This window comes from Falco rusticolus, chromosome 3, assembly GCF_015220075.1.
Source record: "Falco rusticolus isolate bFalRus1 chromosome 3, bFalRus1.pri, whole genome shotgun sequence".
Taxonomy (NCBI): Eukaryota; Metazoa; Chordata; class Aves; order Falconiformes; family Falconidae; genus Falco; species Falco rusticolus.
Window position 1 is genome coordinate 41,563,609 of NC_051189.1, and position 21,744 is coordinate 41,585,352.

General features: G+C 36.4%; 1 protein-coding gene across 1 annotated transcript in view; it reads right to left on the minus strand.

Annotated features, from left to right (window-relative positions):
* C3H8orf34 (chromosome 3 C8orf34 homolog) overlaps positions 1-21,744 on the minus strand; it is a 166,933-nt gene that overhangs the window by 12,630 nt on the left and 132,559 nt on the right. Inside the window, exons 10-12 of the mRNA XM_037382037.1 lie at positions 21,109-21,191; positions 10,316-10,436; positions 5,115-5,617 (exon numbers count right to left, since the gene is read on the minus strand). Coding sequence (XP_037237934.1) covers positions 5,115-5,617; positions 10,316-10,436; positions 21,109-21,191 — 707 coding nt within the window. The remainder of the gene's footprint in view (positions 1-5,114; positions 5,618-10,315; positions 10,437-21,108; positions 21,192-21,744) is intronic.

The following is a 21,744-nucleotide window of genomic DNA, read 5'->3' on the forward strand; positions in this document are numbered from 1 at the left end:
TTCAATAAAAAAAAAACAATAATCGTGTTGTAAAATAAAACCAGAATGTAGAGAATATGCAGACTCCCTAGAATTTTTTTAATTCTTATTTATTTATCTATTAAAAAAAAAAAAGTCTTTTTAGCTATCTGTCTGCTATAGCCACAGACATATACATACTCATCTTAAAAATGCAGCATCACAGAACAAAATCTTAATGCGTATATTCCATTTGTCCTTACGGTTTTTGGACTATGCCTAGATATGTCATGCATGATTTGTTTAAGCAAGGCTTTCACTTGTCTGAACTTTCACCATCTCCAATCTAGTAAGAACAGGGACCTGAAACTTGATTTAGAATCTATGGTTTTATTGGAGAAGGAGAAAGCCTAGGAAGGAAAAATGCTATGGAAACTTTTGTGTCCAAGATACCATAAAACTCTAAGCATCATGTTTTACACCGTTAAAAATCCATACACAACTGAATATATGCTTTTTAAAATGCTTTACAATTGCCTCCTTTTTTCTATAAGGTATATATGTATGTATATACAAATATTTTTCCATGCACACACATATATGTATGTGAGCACATACACACACAGACATATAAAATACTTTGACAGGTTCCTTTGCAATATTCAAGGTGAGAGACAAGACTGGAGTGCACAGTTTTATTTTCAAAAGCATCTCAAACATGCAAGTCTAGTCTCTAAAAAAGAACTTAAACATTAGCCAGATATCATAAAATTACTGGCCAGATTCTTATAAGTACCTGAAAAAGAAGGGAGGGGCTAATAGCCGTGTCATCTTTTACACCAGCTGAAAAACAGAATCTACATATTCAAAGTAAAATTGTATTGCACAGCGCTACAGCGTTATTGTTTCGGCTCTCTGGTTTATAAACAGAAACGGCTTACTCAAATCAGTTCTTGTTGACCAAAGGCTGTTTAATCAAGATCTAACTCACTGGGAGTACATTACTAATTCTGCTAGTAATCTGCCAAAGAAATCCACAAAGACTGCCACAATGGCCCAACACCAAGCTCCGGCAGGAGCTCCAGGCCTTATGCATGTATTGCCATTTCAAATGTGCTTAGTGTTCGAGAAGGTTGCTGACCACAGCACTGAACTGGGCAAAGTGGTTCTGTTCACAGAACAGGATTCTTGCAGTAGGCTCTCACACTGACCAGCGTACTTTTTAATCTTCCAAAACCACAGAATAAAGAACTAAGCCAGGCAGCAGAACAGCGTGGAAGTATCTGACCCAAAAGAGAGTCCTCATCATATCGAGTTATGCTCTGTACTCTAGTAAGTAGGAAGAAAACTTGTGCTAATCAATACTATACTCAAATAAGCTGAAATTTCCCACTGTCAACTATGACAGACCAATAAAGATTACTGAATACCACTTTAAACCATCTGGATAAATAAAGTAATTGTAAAATTCCGAGCATTCAGAAAATGTAATGGTAAACAAGGGAGTCAGCAGTATTTTAATCTCAAAGCTATTGATAACTATCACAGAATTGTGTCACTTCAATGGAATCCATCCTAAAGCGATAAGCAGGATTTAACATTCCTTTGTCAATTTATACAAACACCAAAGGATAAGGTAAATGCATAAAAGTATCTCTGTCAAAGGATTTGGAACCATGATTTATTAGCTTTATAGAGATAATAAAACTATTTCTCTAGGTAGCATTTCTTTGCTATAATTCAATTCAGCCTTGAACAGAGCTGCTAATAAAAAACACCTGTTAGAACTTTGTAATATTATGTGCGCCAAGAGGCAGAAACTTGTCCACAAAATCTCAGATCATTATGTCTTGAGCATTAGAAAACCCAAAACATTCTTAACAGCTGATATGTTAAGTACTTGCCAAATTATTTAAGATTTGTGCTATAACAAGATTAAACCACCCTGAGCTACCGCATGAACTTCACTAAAACTTAAGAACTCTGAATAGTATTAATCAGTAAAATGTTTGTATTTTAGACTTGTTACATTACTCTGAAATGCATTACAAACTAGGAAGCACACATAAGGCATTGAGAGATATGCTAAAATTCCTGATAAAAAAACAAGTGACAGCACAGTGTAAACTCATGCAGATTCTGAATTCTTTAATTCAAGCTCCTTATGGTAAAACATGCTCCTGGTAGCCAGTAATCACATCCTTTTCACCAGACTTACTCTCATCAAATATGTATCAACTTTGTACAGGTTAATCCATGAGCACCACCTACGAGTGAGGAAGCAGAATTATCTGTAAATCTTATCATAGCATCTTCTATAGGATTGGCAATATAACCACAGTGTATTCAAATCTAGTGGAAATTCCCAGTTCACACCATAAAGCTAAGAAGAAGAAAGGCAATTTCCCTTCTTTTATTTTACTGTTTTTATACAGCGAGAGGATGCAAAACCTACAATGAAAGTTGCAAAATAATTTACAGTATCAGCCTCAAGTTTCATCTTTGTGATCCATAAAAGTACAAAGAGAGCCAGAACTTTGTTGTTCTTCTACCCCAGGCAACCTTTGAATTTTTAAAATTTGACTACATGGTCAGACAGAAGCTGTGACACAAGAGAATGAACTCACGTGGCCATAAACAGGGAGACATCTCCAACATGGCAAAAAATGTCACTGAACAGAGGTGCCTCCTGTGTATGTTGTGTCTAAACCCAATTCTCTAAGTGATCAAGAACTTCAGTGGGCAACGATAGCTTAGAAGATGCTTAGAAGAGCATCCAAAGATGAGGCTGGTAGCGGCAGATTGGCCAGACCTCCGTCAGCTACTTTCTGACATCCAAGGGCCTTTAAAGCTTGGTAAAAGAAGGTCTTCTGTATGAACGTGTCATATTAGCAGTTTTTCCCTTCACAGGAGAGCTAGTCCCAAGACAATTTTCCATTATGTCAAAGGTCACTTATGCACGCCAGAAAAGGATAAACAGGGTTCGAACTAGGTCACTAGCAGCTAATGTACTATTGTACCCAGGAGGCAAAGAGAAAGAAAAGAATTAGTCACTTCTAGAAGGGATTGTAACAGAGGGTAAGATCCTACACAGAAATGCTGAGATTTAACGCCAGATTTACAGTGGGCTTGCTGGTTGAAACCAGACATGCTACTCTAACTGTAAAACTGGGTAATAATATTGCTCATTTCTTAAAGTTCATGAAACATATAAATACATATATTGAAAGTATGCCAGGACACATTGTAAGAGCTATCAGCAAAGCTTGGGATTTGGCAAACCGAAGTAACAAGTCACAGCAAATGAAATGGGACTCACAGTTATTATTACTATTAACTACAGAAAGGCTGTGGAAGAAACCACTTTTAATTGCCTGTCTCATTACAAGAAAGATCAGGATTGATGGACAGACCGGGTGTCCCTTGGTGGAGATGCAGTGCTCCTTACATGGCACTTTCAGGAGTCTATATAATAACTCTAGTTGGCATCACGTGACTATGCATCATTTAAGAACAGGGGTGCTTAAAAAGAAGGAAAGAAAGAGAGAAGTGTTTAGTGGGAAACAATGAAACCCTTCATCTATTCTGAACATGTTTAGTTAAAAATGAATTTCAGTTCCCATTTTCTGGCATGTGAGGAAATTCAAACACACAAACATATCCACTTCTCAAAACAGAAGACAATGGTTTTATGCTTGTCAAAAAATAAATTTGTTACAATTACTGTTGGGTTTGGGGTTTTTTTTCATGGAAAACTTCTGGTTTGGAAATATTTCAACTGTCAGTGAAGATAATTTCAATAGAACTGTAGTCACCTTCAGTCCCAATGTCTTTAAGATGGATATCCAATTTAGGTGAAGAAGTAGCTCAAGTGACAGGATTAGTGCACTGCCATTCAAACACCAAAATGAGGATTTTTTCCACCAAATTTAAGTAAGATTTCTTCCCCAAATTCTTTAGGTTTAGAGTTATCTGTGCCTCATTTCCTTTCTTTCATAATAAATAATGGAGGCCATACACTTAATTACAAGATTATACTAAGTATCAAATCTCTCATTTTCCTACAAACATCTCTAAGCAATATTATTATAAACATTTTTAGTTTTCTTTAAGTCGTCATTAGACTGATAATACATTGTGTCAAGTGTCATACGCAACAGATTTTTAAAACAAATAATACTTCTCAGAAACAATTATCTAAAAGCATGATATTTTTTTCAGTCTTGGAAAAAAGCTCTCCAGGTTTTGACAAATGGATTACAAAGAGATTGGTAATGAATGGTGGGAACCGACTTATTCCACCATTAAAAATTAGCAATCTAGACATATAGGTCCTTCTCATGTCAGTAAAGAAGGACTGGCATTTCCTGAGAAAAAAACTCACCTTTGTAAGGCATGTATCTGCGATAGACAGCAGGGCTATTCTTTCAGAAGTGTTTTTATTTCCACCGCCTATACACTGAAGTTATATTTAAGGCAGCTAAGGCTAGCAGAGGAGATCCCACTCAAAATTTACAAGGTACTTTAACTTTTTTCCTTTTGTTTTGTTTTAAAGAAAAACTAATCCTGTAAAGCCTTTAATATGGGTCAGGAAGTTTTTATGCTCTGAATCAGCCTACTTAACATGCACATAGTACTACGCAGTGATTCAGCAATGTTGGATGTTTTTTCACTGTAGTTCAGTTTTGTATTTTGGAAAATCTGTCTGTTCAGCGATGCCTAACTAATCATTCCAATGCGTCCAAAAAATGAAATAAAAAGCATAGCGAGGAAGTATTATGCACTGTTAGTGTGGCAGGAAAAAAAAAAAAAAAGTTGCATTTAATATTCCAGAGATACGCACCTCTTGGAAACTGTAAGGCTAATAAAACTGCTGTGCATCATGCAAGCAAAACCCTATAGAGCCCATAGAAAATCTGGTGTGCATGAGTGCTGCAGTGTGTTTTCTGTAAATAAATCCTGGCATTCTCTAATCAGTACCTCTCAAAGCTGAGCAGTATTTCCTTGCTAATTTTCTCATCGTTATATTTAAAGTTCTTTTTCAAGTAGTAAGTTACATTAGGTATACGGATGTTACTTCAATATGAACCATAATCTAGTCTTCATGTTATAGCAGCTTTTAAACATAGCAAAAAACATTAAATCGAAAATCTTACTTCTGATAAGCTGCTTCTCTGAGTAGTGACAGTTCCAAGAATGTCTCCACTCATTTGCACAGCAAGCCCTGAAGCAGCGCTGAGGGTCCTCCCCATTTGGCTCTTAGATGTCAAAGATCTGCTTCTTTGCATGCTAATGACGCCTTCCCTATTTCCGTGGTTGCTAGGGGTAAGAGGCCGTGACAGCAAGCTATTTGGGGTCGCTGGTCTGCTCCCCGGAGCTGATGGAGTTGGTGGCCTGTTGGTTTGCGTACCGGGCGTTGGAGGCCTGCTGTTTGCAACGCTGGAGACCTGTGTTCTGCTGTTAGCCGGCAGCGGTGGTGATTTGTTTCCTTGGAGCTGAATGTTCTTCCCCATCTGTGTTGGCACCTGAGGCCTCGGGTTTTGGCCCTGTGTAGCTTGAAGATTACTTTGATGGTCAGATGTAACTAAACTATGATGTTGGATACTAGGGCTTCGTGAGAGTCTCGCTTCTTCCCATAGTGCCAGGTCCTTCTCAATATCTGTGCGCGCACACACACACACACACACAAAAAGAAAATAAAGAATCTGTTTCTGTGGTTTAAAACTCCTATGGATTTTCTCCAGTGTTAGTGACAACCTGAAGCTGTGCAGAGAAAATCTATCTGACCTTAAAATATAAGGCATCAGAATTAACAGTTCAAATGCGTGAAAAGCATTTCCTCAAGTTTATTTACATTTGATTTACTGCAAACACAGCTATCCCACAGAAACAAAATATTACCACTTCACTGAACATCGATACAGCCTATAAAACTTCATCTCATTTACTCAGAGTTATCTCTCTGCGGCTTTTGCACGGTTTCTCATTAGCATCAAACCCAGATGGAGCAGTGAGTGAAACCTGCCATCCTCAGCTGCAGCGAAGGGCAATCCAAAACTGGTTCAAGGTGAGACTTCTGCTTCTGGCCTCACTGTCCACTGCCCAAACAAAACCCTTGAACTCTGGCACATCTGGATCTGCGATCCTGTCTGAATCTGAACTTTGTGCTCTGGCCTGCTGTCAGTGCCACAGCCGGTGAGGGGTCACCAACATCTAGAATCCAAGGAGAAAAAGTGGCCACCATTTGGCTGTCCTGTCCCTACCCCTCACACAGCCGTAAGGAATAAGATCCTATTTAAAACCCCTCACACAGTTGTAAGGAATAAGATCCTATTTAAAACCAGAAAAGATCAGGGATAGAGATGAAAAGTGTCTTTTGAATTCATTTAAATGTTACTAATGCTTCTAATGAATAAAATCTGATATATCCAACAGAATTAGGTGAGGACAGTGGGAATTTAGGTTAGCATTGCTAATGTACTGAAAGTCCTTGCAAGTAAAAATGTCAAGCTTAAGGAACAGTTTACTCAAGTTTATTTTATCTTACACAATTGTTATGAATTTTCGCTCCCACTGGCATGTACTCTACTGTAACTTGGTTTTGATGAGAACAGTTGGTTATCTTTAGAAAATCAGTGCTGTTTCCTATTAAACTGTACAAGTCACAGTCCCAGAAGCTGTGAATCTGCAAGGCTCTACTGATTTAAACACCTATTAAGTGAACTTATTTATACGAGCATTTCATTTTTATTTTGTTAACAATAATTTCACATTCTAAAAGTCTTAAAAGAAACAAATCCTAAACTGCATATTGGAAAACTAGATTTTCTTCCACTTGTTTACCAGTAGGTATAAAAGGAATGCTCTATGTAAAATAATTAAAGATGTGCTGCCTTTAACATTAACTTATTTTATAATAACACCTCGAAAACAGGAAAATAAGCTTTGTCAATTTCATGTTACTAGTCTAATACAAGATAGTCCCTACATTTCAAATGCTATTACTAGAAAATCTGGTAAAACAAATAGTTGTGAAAGCTTCAGATGAAAGTGTCTCTCAACTCTTTAAATGTTTTGCTGTTAGCAAATTTCAAAACAACTTACTGTTTCTAGCACACAGTTAAGAATATTTCTAATTGCTATCTTGCTGACCTCTTAAAATAATTTACTTCCATTTTGAAATAATTATGTCTTGAAGTACTCTCCCTTTATGCTTTTAAAATAATCGATACACATAACTTTGGAACTTGTAAGATGTCTGGCAAAAATTCAGGGGCCAAAAAATGACAGTGTGGGCTACCTGATTTAAACCAAATGAGGAGTATGTTCTTTTAAAGATTCACATTAGCCTACATCTTTGCAAAATTACCAACCACTAACTTCCCCATGATGATTCAGTATGCTAAGAAATTATCTGAATATTGAATGATTATAGCTAAATAAACATTTTATTCTGGCTCATGTTTCCTTAATTCCATATAGTAATTAAGCCTGCAGATAAACCAATTATTCTAATAATTTCTCCTACACATAATTAACATGTTTCCATAGTGTAATTATTCAGTTTTCTTTAGCAGACATCCTCTTCTTGATTTTGCTTCAATATCAGCTTTTCAACCAGAAAGGAAAGAAGAAAAAAGAATAATCACACATCTCCCGCTTTATAGTATTATCTGATCTATAGTAAATACCAGAATTGAATTATAATTTAGGATTTTTTAAATCCTTTGTCAATGTCGTTTAAAGGAAAATAAAATGCAGGCAACAGAGCAATACAAAGGCATTTTACTTTCATATCAGAAACACCAGAAGAAGGATATGATTCATAATGCACTTACGAACTGTTTATGCATTTAATAGTTCTTCTTATGATAAAATATATTCCAGAAGTATCCAATGACAACAGAATCAGTTTAACAAACCAAATTGGCAAGATACTGGAATTAACTACCAAAAAAAATATTCTCTGCTTGCGTGTGATATAAAGCAGCCACGGTAACATAAGACACTGGATCTCAGACAGTATTTCAAGCCATATGTACATAAGGAAAAGAGAACTGCTTCAATATCTGATTTTGTAAAAATACCGTTCAAATATCAAGGTACTGAGGCAGTTGCTGGCAGTTGGTGCTTAGTCTCTAATTTAGGCACAGGTACCAAAGTGTGCCTTATGTTATGACTTTTATCCAGCATATAGTCCTATAGTCCTTAAGAAAAAGACAGGCTCCTTAAGAAGGTGTATCCGAAACAGGGGACCACATTTCATCATGACACAGATAGTCCAAGTCATAATTCAGGTATCTAAATGACTGCCTAGTATTGGGTAGAATTAATAGGTTCCAGTGTACCTGGGAAGAGAACTGAAACAAGGAGACTTGCTGGTATCAGAGATACTTGAATTTTGCAAATGTATGAGACAAATAAGGCTAAGAAAAACCACAGCATTATTTCCTGAGGTCATCTGAGCTGATTCTTAATGGAAATAATGTTATAGCTTGTCTGTGAGGGGAATAATTGTCTCAGGTAGCACTGGTGTTATAATAGGACATGAATTATTAGGACCGGACAAGAGTCCAATGTCTAATAATTGGGCTGTTTTCTCATGAATTTCTCAGGTAGACGAAAATTACTGAATAGCAGAATGACTGAACCCCACGTTCAGTGTTACTGAAGTAACAGGCCCAAAGCCAAATCACAACAGCACTGCTGTGAGGGAAGACCTTGCAGGTCACACAACAGCAGACTGAATCTCTCTCAGAGACTGAGTGAATGTAGCTAGTTAGCTTACAGTCAATTAAGTATTTAAGTATTGCATATTCTATTGAATATGGTAATTATTACTGTCAGCTTTGCCAAGGGAGTTCTAAAGGAACTGCACGTTTCAGAGCATACTGCATACAAGAACAGCTTGTACAACCATGGAAGTGCAACCAGTTAGGACATAAATCAAAGCAGGAAGATCTTCAGCAGACCCCTCCTGAGTGACAACTGCAGCAACAGCAGGGAAGGCAAGTGCTGCCTCAGTGGCAGAGAGCCCTGGGGTAACTCAGGTCCCTGCTGTGCCACAGAAACCTGATGACCAAAGCTTGGCCTGCTGGTGTCCTGGCTCCCACTAGATGTTCCTGGCAGTTCCAGGTTGGAGAGAGGGCTCATGGATTTTTCAGTCTAGTCTGGCAGTGGCTATATCTCTAATAGCTACAGTGACTTGAACCTGCCAGAAAAAAAATAATAATTGAATGACAGTATTTCTGTTGACAGAAACAAAACCTGTCTAAAATATCTTCATTTGTAGATATCAAAATTTTTAGCTCTTGCTCCATTATGAGCAAAAACTTCTGAAGAGCCTCCCACATTGTGCTTGTAACTTTGTCTTCTTTCTTGCCTTCAGCTGCAACAGCCCCTAGACGGAAATGCAACAGCTGTACCTCTCTCTAAAGAGGATACAGCTCCCAAGCTTTTCACACCAGTATTATCGGTAGGATAGGTGTCAAAGTCTTCTAGAAAATCACACTGAAAGTGGCAAGTTCTCTGCCTCGCTCTCTGAACAGCTTGAAAGAAGGGTCAGATAAATTACATTTCTCCCTCCACATCACATATACAGTCTTTATGTTCCAGTTCTGCATTACTTTTCATAGAGTTGGCCCACAAAGCTCAGCTTTCATCATATGACAAATAGGATGCATAATATAGGACTACCACCGCTAACAGGTCTATGCCACACCTTGTAACTAAAGCTGAAGATAGAAAATATTGATTACAAAGAACAACAAATTTCAAACTATATCCTAGGATATCCCTCATTACCATCATCCCTCTGAAGCATATTTCCACTGAAAAAAAGGGGGGGGGGGGTTGTTTGACCTTTTAGAAATGGTTATCCCACCAAAGATGTTGCAGATGTTCCACTGCATGCAAGTTAACAGACTTGGCTAGAAGTCCCATGAATAAGGTGGGCTTTTCTTGCAAAGCAATCTGTTCTCAAGCTAAAGGTCCACTGCAGTCTTTTGTAAAGACTACTTAACTGTAGGTGAAGCATCTGTACCTCCTTATTGCGTAAGTCTTGGTAAAACGTGAAAACAAACAAACAAAAAAGGCGCATTATTAAGCTGTTAGACTGCAGTATATTTAACACAGTTTAATTACTGTATTTACTGTAATTAAAGCAAAGTTAATTACATCTACAAACACAACAATAATTGTGCTGGTTTTCTTCAATGAAGAAAAGGGGAAGTTTGAAGTTTTTATCTGTTTTCATCAGCATGTTACATAGATCAATTTTTCCTTTGTCTAAAATATTGGCAGAGCTAGCTGAGTGAATACTGCTAAGCATTTTATGATCCCTTGCTAGCATACATACCAGCTAGGTGTTTTTCCATGGTCTGAAGTTCTTTTGCTGCTAAGGAGTCCTTTAAAAGTTTCTGCCTTGGGGAACCTCCAGGTCTGACACCCATGGTATCCACGGTCCAAACTGTCTGAGACTTACACAGATAAAAAGAAAAGGGAGTGCTTTCAATCTAGTTTCACATTTACACATGAAACAATAAAAAAAAAAGCAGCGTCCTTGTTTAGAATAGTCTATCTGGTGTTTTTTATGTAGAATATATAACATTTTCTGCAAAATACTGCAAAATATCATCTCTTACCTTAAGTAACATGAACAGCAGGCATTACTTAAAATCAACAGTTTTAAAATAATTCATATATATAACTCTTGTTCCACGCTGAGACATCATAACAGGACAAATTCTTCAGTGATTTACATTCTGTGCAGTTCCAGTTACTTAGTGGGGGTTGCACTTACTTTAAATTACCATAGCATTTGGCACCATATCTCTGCAAAGCAGCACTTCTGGGAATATCTCAGAATTTCCTAATCAAAATTGCCAGTGCTGTTTTATCACTGCGAGAAGTATTCCTTTCAGGAACAGCAACTAAATCACCAGGGTAACACAGCAGTTCAGAAGGGATGCCAGCAAACAGACCACCTCCCCAGTCGCTTTACTCTTGAACTCTGTGGTAGTCAAAGTTATCTGCATTTTATGGAACCCACTCAATCCAGTTGCAAGAAATTATTTTAAAATATACTATGAGGTAAACTTGCTAAGTTTTTTTAATGCTTATTTGACATACACAAAAAATATGTATGACCAAGTGTGCAAGACTTGATCGTAAGAACAACAGACAAAAACATTAATTAAAGCATTCTTAACAGCCTATCTGAAATAAATTTTACATTATTACCTCACCAAAACATTTCATTTGTAGTCTAGGGGGTTTTGTTGATTTACCAGGTTTCCTAAAGAAACAAGGGTTATGCAATGGTCTCGTCGTCATTTACCCTTTGCTAATTTTTTAATCTTCCACTAAACGTCAAATATATTCAGAGAAGGGCCGTGGTTTCAAAGAAATTAGACTGATGTAATTTCAGGGAAAAGAATGATAGAGCAGAGGAGGGAGACTCAAACTGGTGACCCTGTTCAGAGAAGGTGTACAGGGCTCTGCTGCTACGCAGTAGGCTGGGCTGGAACTCTACCACCAGCAGATGTGCGTTCCTTAGCTGCAGCATGTTGCGGTACTTTTCTGGCTGGACTCTCACGTCGTAGGGAAAGGTGTACCACAGTTCAAAGGAAGAACATGAAAATACAGTTTTGGCATCATCTCTATTCATAAAAAATTTGCTTCAACCATAAACGCTAAATAAAACACTGTAGCTGCCTTCCCTTGTAGAAAAGTAAGCATAATTCTACAGAAGTAAAATGCTATATGGGATATATTCTGCATCATTTTTAATCTGTTCCAAATAGACACTGCCTTGTATGCAAGTGATCATTGTAAGCCATGTATCTTTAAAATACGTTAACACAGATTAATATTTATAAAGCAACAGCTATACTATAATGCTACATATGTGTACATAAAAAAGCCTAGTCATGTTTACCAGCATATAAAATAGTTTGAAGCTGCAAGTAATTCCATTATTCAACTCACAACGTTTTTAAAACACTAATGACATTTTTTGATTTGCCAATTGTTTTTTATATTAGTTCTGCTCTGGTTAAAGTTACCTGTATTTAATCACAGGTAAATACATGGGAACAGTTGAATGAAACAGTAAATTACTCAGAAGTGGAACTGATCCTGCAAACACATTTATTTCAGTCATACCACTAGACCTGACTTATATCACGTATCAGGAATAGTCACACCACTATTTCTCCAAGACATTTTGCGCATTTGTCACTTCAGTCCTCGTTGTGAAATCTCCATCCAAATCACAGTATGTCTTGTTGAGGTCACTACAGAATATTAATCTGCATTAAATTACTCACATCTCTAAATGTTTATTTCTAACAGATAGTAGTTACCCAATACCTATCTCTAGATGGAAGAATATTTTATTCTGTGAACAATTCCTGTGAAATAAACAAAAACTAAGAAAGAGATGGAAAGGTGGAATATAGCCTGTAACAAAGCTCTAATAGATATATTTAGATATACTCTTGTGCCCAGATTTTTATGGTGGAAAAAGGCAATTTTTCTATACATTTTATAGTGTACATTTGCATAGAGAGAAAAAACAGCAGGACTTCAATAATGACTAGGGGGGGAAAAACCCCAAGGTAATAAGGATGTATATACAATTTCATGCACAAATACAACTCTGAAGAAACATGGAATAAAAACCTGTCAGTGGTCTATGGCAATACTAGAAGATCAAACTACTCTTCTAATATTCTTAACTGACTATTCAAGTTTATCATAAGCAAATTACTACAGGTTTTCAGCAAGTCCCTAACCACCTAAAAATACAGACTTCCAAATGTTAGCCTGGTGACAGGCTATGCCTTATTTTCTGGAAATGAAATGTAGTTATCTTTCTCTTCTACAAACCTCTACCATTTCTTCTTACATTCTGTCTTTTCCTCTACTATACTTCCTTTCTTTATGCACAGCAATCATGTAAGACACATACAAAAAAGGTGACTGACTGAGTAAAGGCAGGTCTCTACTGCCGGTAGTACAATCTAAGAGAGAGAAAAATTATTCTTTAATGGTCGTCATCATGGTAGTGCTTTAGACATTTATAAAAATATGAGTAATGTTTAAATTAAATCACTTGCAATTAGGAGACACCAAATCACAAAGATCTTCAAACATCAGCAACACCTTTGTATGGTTCAGTACAGGTTTTTAAATCTTACATGTTCATGTGAAACATACAGATATGCCTGTGTATAAGCACATACAGGCCCACAAAGGCAGGTACACACATGCATTTAATAAATACTTGTGGCTGCCTTCATCCTGTTAACACCGAAATACAAAGATGCACAGAGTATGTGTTCAGTTCTGGATGTAGTACAGATGTATACATTATTTCTAAGAATAAATATTAATCTCGTATATTTGATTTAAATCAAATACATTTACATGTATTCAGTCTCTACCATTACATAGCTTTACGTTCAAGCTCCCTTTCAGATATACAGTTCCAACACACTGTGAAATTAATGTGGTAACTTTGGATGAAGTTTTACCCCAAATTTTCTAACTCTTCCTGTACATTTTTCTGTTCTATGTAATATCACAAGCTTATGGCATTTTTTCAGGCGATAGCTTCACAAAAGACTAGAACAGTACTGTAATACTATTTATGGAAGATGATGTATTTAATATTAGCAATTTAATTTTATGACAAATTATGTGCCTGTAATAGTGCCTTCCAATTAAACATTCACTTGATAGAAAATAATAATAATGATCTGGAAAAAATAAGGCACAACAGTTTATTAAGACATTAAAACTGTAGTGTAACCATTTTTTGTTCCTCCCCTGAAGCTAGATATTTCAGGGCTATAACCAACAACATTTTTTGAGGCAGACTCAGGTAATGTTTTTTTCTATTTATCTAAATAATACTGAACATAAAAAAATATTTTTTAACATCTTGTGTCTATGAGTTCATTTAAGCAACTAATGCATAAACACAGACAGAGGTCCTCAGTGTCTCCAGCACAAAGTTTATGCAACAGCCTTGTTCCTAAAAGATAAACACAGGCTGAAAGTACGGAATGTTATCAAGGAGGCTTTGGAAGCTTGTCAATTCAAATGTAAGAATAAATGAATCTATACAGCTTTAGCAGAATTCACTGGTGCCCTTCCCTCCACTGGATGAATGGCAGCAGTTCACATATGTCACTTAAGAAAAAGAATCAGGCTCGCCAGCCATTTATTTAAACCTTCTTATCCCACTTCATCAAAACCTATCCTTTTTCTACTGGCCAGGAATTGCAGAGATAAAACACTAATGGCATTTGGACTTTAATGATAATGACAGTAGACTGAAAGTAGTTGAAAAATATAGCATATATGTGTGAAGTATGTGCATAGAAGCAATTCCAACTCCTTCAGTATCTTCCAAACGACAATTGCCATTGACCATTCATTAAGCTTTATAAATATTAGCATAACATTTACAAACGGCTTATTTTCATTAACAAGACCTAAAAAATGAGGATGTTCCTGAAAGGCATCCTTGTCTTTCTAACTTGTAGAAACCTCAGACTTTGAGGGTGAGGCAATGCCTCTTTGTGCCAGAAATATGTTCAGACAAAGCACTCAGGATACATTTGTCACCATTTGAGGTCAACTGTGTGTCCATTTCTTAAGTTATTTTCTTTACGTATCATCATAATTTCTTCACATGCAACACATTCATTAATGCTTTTTTTTTTTACTTAGATCACTTAGCCAAATTACTGCTAAAATAAAAAATTACAAACCATAAAGCCAAAGGTAATCTCTCTCATCACTGGTTCCCTGAACTTCTGGAAAATACCATAACTTACTGGGAATGCCACAGTGAAACAGAAATACAATTAAGGAGGTGATGAATAAGAATAAGAGAGATTTTCCAAGATCACTCTATGTGCTTCAATCTGCAGCACAATGTTAGACAGCATACACCAGCATAGCTTTTATCTCTAAAAAAACCCTGTGCAAATGTTAATGCCTTCATCTCACCATCACACTGACTTGACATGGGCTGTGTAATACCCACTGACACCTGGGGAGTTCCACAGAGGTGCAACATTTCGGAATAACTAACGCCAAGAGGAAGGCCTCCAAATTACCTACTACATCACCTGGAAATCAAGTGCTTGATACAAAATAAATTACTCTTTCTTGTTGACCATAAGAAGTGTTAATAAATGAAGCAGCATTATATTTCTATGTCATTTTGGCCTGCTTCAGAGTAAAAAATCCAGGTACTCATATGCACATCCATGCACACAAACTCTTTTCAGGTGTGGGAACAGTCCCCAGCTCACAAGAGAAAACGCTTCTTCATTTTTAAAGACTATCTGAATTGCATGATCACAATGAAATGAGGAAAAGGAGGTGAAACCCATTTAATTAGTAATTTCCTGGCAAGCTGTAAATAAATGCAATGCATTTTGATTTGATTGAAAAGTTTGTCAACTTTTTATTCTACATGGTTGTGCTAATGAAGCGCAAATTTTATTGGTAACTTCAGGAGATGATACTGTAAAAAGACAACCACGCGTAGCTTTCCAACCTACCATTTCTTTGCTGAATAGCTTAAATATCTTAAATATACGTATTTGACAGAGATCCCTCTGTCAATCCCTGTTATTGAACAATTTGTTTGCAAGTGTCCCTCCTGCTCTGACCAAGCAGCTGGCAAGGACAGTTGTTATTTGTGCAGCAGAACTTTTTGTGCAATATTTTGCTTGAAGATTCTTCACGTTTTCTGTAAGAGTTCACCAAATGTTTAATCTTTCAGCTTCTGTAGTCTGTTCAAGGACATAAGGTGAGCTAGTCAACAGATCTTTTCGGTACTGCAAAATAATAAACCTCAGAGCTCCGCTGCAATATTGGCAGCCACATCTAATCCCCACCTTCCACATTAGGGCCTGTTCTACTTGAAATGCCATGTAATTGAAATTACAAGCTTTCTGCTTCCCATGGCAGTCAGCCAGCACATTTCACACTAAACCTTACACTACAAAAACGGTAGTTTGAGTTAACTTGCACATAGATTTTCTGTTTACAGGCAAGAAGGAAGGAGGAAATATATATGGGCACATGGGAATCACATTTGTTTCAGTTCCTGAAATGTAACCAAAATGATTTTTTTCTAAGTTCAGTCCTGTTTTATTTATTGTTATTTGTACTAATTGAATTTGTCATGCACAAGAAACCAAAATTTTATACAGGTAAAAACAAAGCACTCATTGATTACTTCTTTTAACATGTATTTTTTTTTAAAGTTCAGAAAAATCTTTCACATTAGAAATACCTTTTAGAGGATCAAATATTTTCAAATAGGAGTATATTCACTCCAGAAGACATCTGCCTTTCTGTCTGCCCCATGAAAGGTCTCCTTGGAAGCACCAACCACACACTGTATGCAGCACCTGCCGGTGGGGCTGATGGACTAAACCTGGGGGGCATGGGGCCCTTTCTGGAAGCAGTCTTTACCCCTGGGGGTCCGGGCAGGGAGCCGGGCAGCGCTGCCACCCATCACAGCGCTAGGCAGGCACCTGAGGGGCTCAAAGTGTTGCAATATGCAACATACCAGCAAAAAGAATACCAGCAGATAAGAAGTGAAAAAAAAAATTAAGTACTTCAGGTGCTCTCCAAAGTAAAAAAGAACTTTAAAAGTAAGAAATAATTATTCTACAAGCTGTATGTCCAAAATGCTATGCCTGCTTTATGGAATTTGTTTTACATAAGGAAGGTCTCAACCAAAGAGGTTCAAGGTATGTAATTCCAACTACTTACTTAACTACGTGCAGGAAATATCACTTAGTTCTCAAGAACATTGATACTATGTTCTACTATTTTGCATTGTTAATATAGCTAATAGTAATTAAACTTACACATTTGCAGGTTTTTTTGGACTAGCTGTTGAAGAGTTGCACTACTCTCATATTATCTGTTATTATTTTTACAGAAGATTCATAATGTGCCTGAATTTCCACATACTTACAAATGTCAAGTTGGATTTGAAAACTGTTGTATCAGAACACACTAATTTTGTGTGTCTAATATAAAAATATGACCTTTGTAATTCATACTAACTCACAGGCACCTCCTGTTGTTCCTGATGTGGCAGTGGAACCTTAAAATACTTATTTTAATGAGTAACCTGTTAAATGCTAAACAGTGACCTCAATCCAGTAAATAATTTCTAGATTTACTTAAATACTGAGGTTCAAGTTTAGAGCTGTTGATTTTAATTAAACTTGTACAAGTATTTAAGTTACTTCTCAGCATTGTTCCCACAGAAAATAGTGGGAAAAGCTAAGAAAATTTCTAACAATTACAATTTAAATCATGTATCACTGGAATATAGCAGCATTCAACATGTATTGATAACAAGAATTAAAAGCTTAATTTTTCCTTATGCATGAAGCCTCAAGTCATTTCACAAATTGAATTACTGTTAATGAATTTCTGTATTTATTACAGAAATGTATTTCCTTCTAGGAAAGCAACTGAAAAGTTCCAAAGCAGTAAAGAAAACAGGAGAAAATTTACTTAAAACAGAACACCTTTATAAAACAATTCATTAGAATATTTTTCTCACAGTAACAAAGAGCATAAACCCAAGGCAAATTCATGCAGGAATGCCTCTTGCAGTTGCACAACTTTTTTTTCCATAGTTCCTGTTACACTTGGATTGGTTTGCCTCGCATGGATGATTTGCAAAGAAAAATATACCATTTCATGTGTACATGCAAGGCAAGATGAGTGAATGCAAAGATTCACATAAAAAGAATGATAAGCATGAGTACTGTTAGATCCAGGTGGTAAAAACAGCAACTCAGGGGGAAAGCAAAGGCTACTCAATGTGAATTGCCCAGTGTATGTGCCCTCTGTCTTACAGTTAGTCACCGTAAATTTAGTAACTTTCCCTGATACCTTACATTTCCATTTCTGTCAGAATTCCAGCCCACCTAAGTTTTTCTTAGTATCACTTAGTTTTTTCTTAAAGCTTGCTAGAGAAATATTTATAAAACTCATTTACAGAAACATAAGTGCAAAACAGGACTCTCAGTTCACCACACTGCAAAAATCTCAAGAAAAAGCTTTGCATTTTACCTGTACTTTTAATTACATGAAACATTTGTCAGAAAATGAGCCCTTCAGTAAGCCAGGATCTCTAATGACAATTTGAATGCTTGCCTTCACTTCCAATTCTTGCAAAACACTTGGGAAGAGTGCTGAATCCTGTAAATACTTCAAACTGCTTTTTGCTACCTTTACTTGTTCATTCATTCAGTATGCATTGTTTGGGATTTTGCAGCAGCAAAAATGTAGGTTCTCAACTTTTCAAATATCAACTCTCTCGGTGGAAAATAAAAAGTAGCTAAAGATTCTATTAACAAAGGTTTAAAGGAAAAGGTCTTATTACAAAACCTTCCAGATTCTTCTGAAATAGAACAGTAAATACAAACAATGTGATGAGAAAATATAATCATAGTATAAATTAATGCACCATGTTACAGACATGGATGTCGCCTATCTCTTCTAAGTAGTGGCATCCAGATTGCTTTAGCCTTCACGTCTAAGCTCTTAGAAGTGGACTTTTACACTGGACATGAAAAAAAAACCCACACAGCTCTTTCCTTAAGATCCTTATGCATAATTCTTGCTGCTTTATGACACAAATTTCCGCAAAAAACTTCTCCTCTGAAGGCCAAGGCACTCTTAAAGAAAACGTGTCAAATACACACTAGTAGAGAGAAATTTATGATAATGATCCATTTAACCAGCAACCAACTCAAATTACCCTATTGAAATGCAGTACCAATATTAAGTATGGCACACTTTGAAACAGATGGGGAATTTTTACATGTGATATACACCTTCGAGTGAACGCTATGACACAATTTGTCCATTTTATGAGAAATGTCTGATCAACATCATATTTATTCTATTTTTTCCCTCCTCTTGTATCTCGTATCTCACACAATATCTGAAAATCATTTCAAGTCACAAGAACATGTTTTGGTATCAATTCTGAAGCAATTTTACAGGCCTATTTCTTATTGTTTTGAAGTATTTGTGGGAATCCATTACAAGAATGCATTTATCTTCACAGACTTCCTATAGAGGTAAAACTGAGGTTCCTCATATTTTACGTCAAGATTGTCAAAGAATAAGTCTCACTGGAAGTTATTAGCGGACCATGGAACAGATCTCTCTCTATTCCTTCAGAGCCCTAAAAGGCAACAACTGGATCACTTTTTTCTTTTTGAGGAGATACAGCTGTAGACAAACATAAAAAGATAGCTGAATGTTACTCTGAATAACAAGCCCTTTTAAAGAGATAAAAGTACGCAATCAACTAGGCACAGACTATTTAAGCAGAAGCTCTAAGATACAAAACGCAGAAAAACCCAAGAGCAGATGAACCAAGTTACTGGTTTATGGCTCCTTAGGAACTTAGGTAAACGAACTTTCCGGGAGCTCTGAAAAGTGACGGTAGCTGCCTTTGCCCTAGGGAGAGTTTGGGTGGGCAGAGCAATAGCTGCAGCTGCTCTTCTTGCCTTCTCTTTGCAGCACTGGCAACAGCCACAACAGCCGGTGCAGCTTCCAGGGATCCAGCCCAGACAACATTGCTGCCTCTGGCAGTCAACTGCTCAGGCAGCCTTACCGATGCCCAGAACTAGCAGAGCATGAAATGATATATGTAAATATTGTTCTGAAGCATGCACACAGAGAGCATATATATAAAATAATCAGTTGAAGGCTGTGTATTTCTGTAGCAAGATTTTGCTAATAAACTTAATGGTCATGTTTTCCTTGTATCTTTATTTTTCTGTTGCTCTTTCCCTATGTTATGTGCCTGCAGAACTGATGAATCAAAGCTGGCAGCTGCAGGTCCAAATCAGTAAGAAAAACATGGGTTCAGAAACTGCTGCAAAATTTTTTATACCCGCCTGTTCGGTGGTGAGAAGCAGGAAGGAGGCTTGAGAAAGAAGCTCAAACCAATGGCAACAGCAGTTCTGCTCCTTACTCCTTTTGCCCAATATCCACAAATGCTCTGTGAGTTTCTTGCACTCCAAGTTCTCAAAGAGCTTCAGGACTTGATCTGGCACTCCATATCCACCAACTGCTTTGGTAACTCTGGCTGGAAATCCTGTATGTTTAGTATTATTTAGCTTTATTAGTAGCACTTAATCAGCTGCCTGAAAGACTGCAGGATCAGTCTGCATTGTTGTTTTTCTTTTTTCTTTAATACTGCCCTTTTTTCCTTAGCTAACAAATACTGAGCCCTTGTTTTCACTTTATCAACACTGAAGTGTGCTATAAAACAATATTACTCTGGTTGAACAGGAACTAATGGGCACTCTTACAGCTGTCTAAAATTTTGCAAAACCAAACACCTATTATCAAGTTAATTGCCTTAGAAAAAAAATCCAATCCCTTCTTTAACCTATACTCAGATTTCTGATGCAATACAACTAGTGCCAAAATACTGGTATTATTATTCTTTAAAAGATTAATTTATTATCAGTTATATTTTCCGCAAACTGCAAATCTGCACAAGTTTTCTTAAATTTCAAAATAAAGTAACTCATGAAAATATCGCCAAGCATAACATTGCATTTTTAAAATAATTATATAAATTAGCCATACATTTTAGATACCTCTTGCTTATTAGTTTCCAGGCAAATGTTAACAAAAAGCTAAATTATAATTGAGATATTATAATTTCATACTTCATAATGGAATTTAGAGTTTGAATTATTTTGTTCTCTTAATTTTGTAAAATTTAATATTATCTCGTAAAATGGATATTTGACTAACATTTAAGAAAATATGGACTCAGTATAAAATGACTGCACTTTCAATGGGAGCTACACATGGAAGTCCAAAAACATTTGGTTTTCTATGAGATTAAAATAATTTATTTCAAAATATCACCTGCCCTGGAATGAAAAAATAAAACAGCCACAGAACTGAAAATTCAGAAGGGTTAGATAAATTAAGTTTTCTTCTGCCTAAGATGACCATGCTGGCAAGCACAACTTTTATCTTTATGCAAAATCTAATTTTTATCAAAATATTCTTAAAAATTATAGCATTATCCATAAAAGGGAAGATACTTACAGATCCTGCCACTTGAGAGGCACTCTGAAATTCATCAATATCTTCCGTAAGTGTTTCAACTGTTTCAACCCCGGGTACTTGAGCTGTTCCAAAGACACAGAAGAGAAGTTAATCACTCTAATTAAGTAAGCATTAGTCACTTTGAAAATAAAATGCCTATAAATTAACTGCTGGAAAGGTAAATGCGGCTACTGTAAATGCACTGCTTTTCAGTTACACTTCAATGGATTTTAATCTATGTCTGATTTTAATTATGTCTGATTTTATGTCTGATTTTAATTTATAAGCTTAATGCAATGTGGAACAGTTTCTCTAACGTGATTAGAGTGACAACTAAGCTTCCTTCAGCTGCCAAGGCGCCATGTATGTTATTAATTTGTTTTAGTATTAAAGTTATACTGTTTGTCCTTTACACAAGTGAATAGTGGATCTTCAGCTTTAATAAAATCAATAAAACTAGATTTAATTAATTCTGTTATACTAATTAGAATATAGTTAAAATCCTTGAAGTAATAAGTTCTAGTCACTTTAGGCAATATTTAAAAGCCAGGCAAGCTCAGATTTTGCCCATACTGCCAGATTTGTAACACACCATGACTTGGTGAGAAGTCTAGAATGCCTCTTCGACACATATGG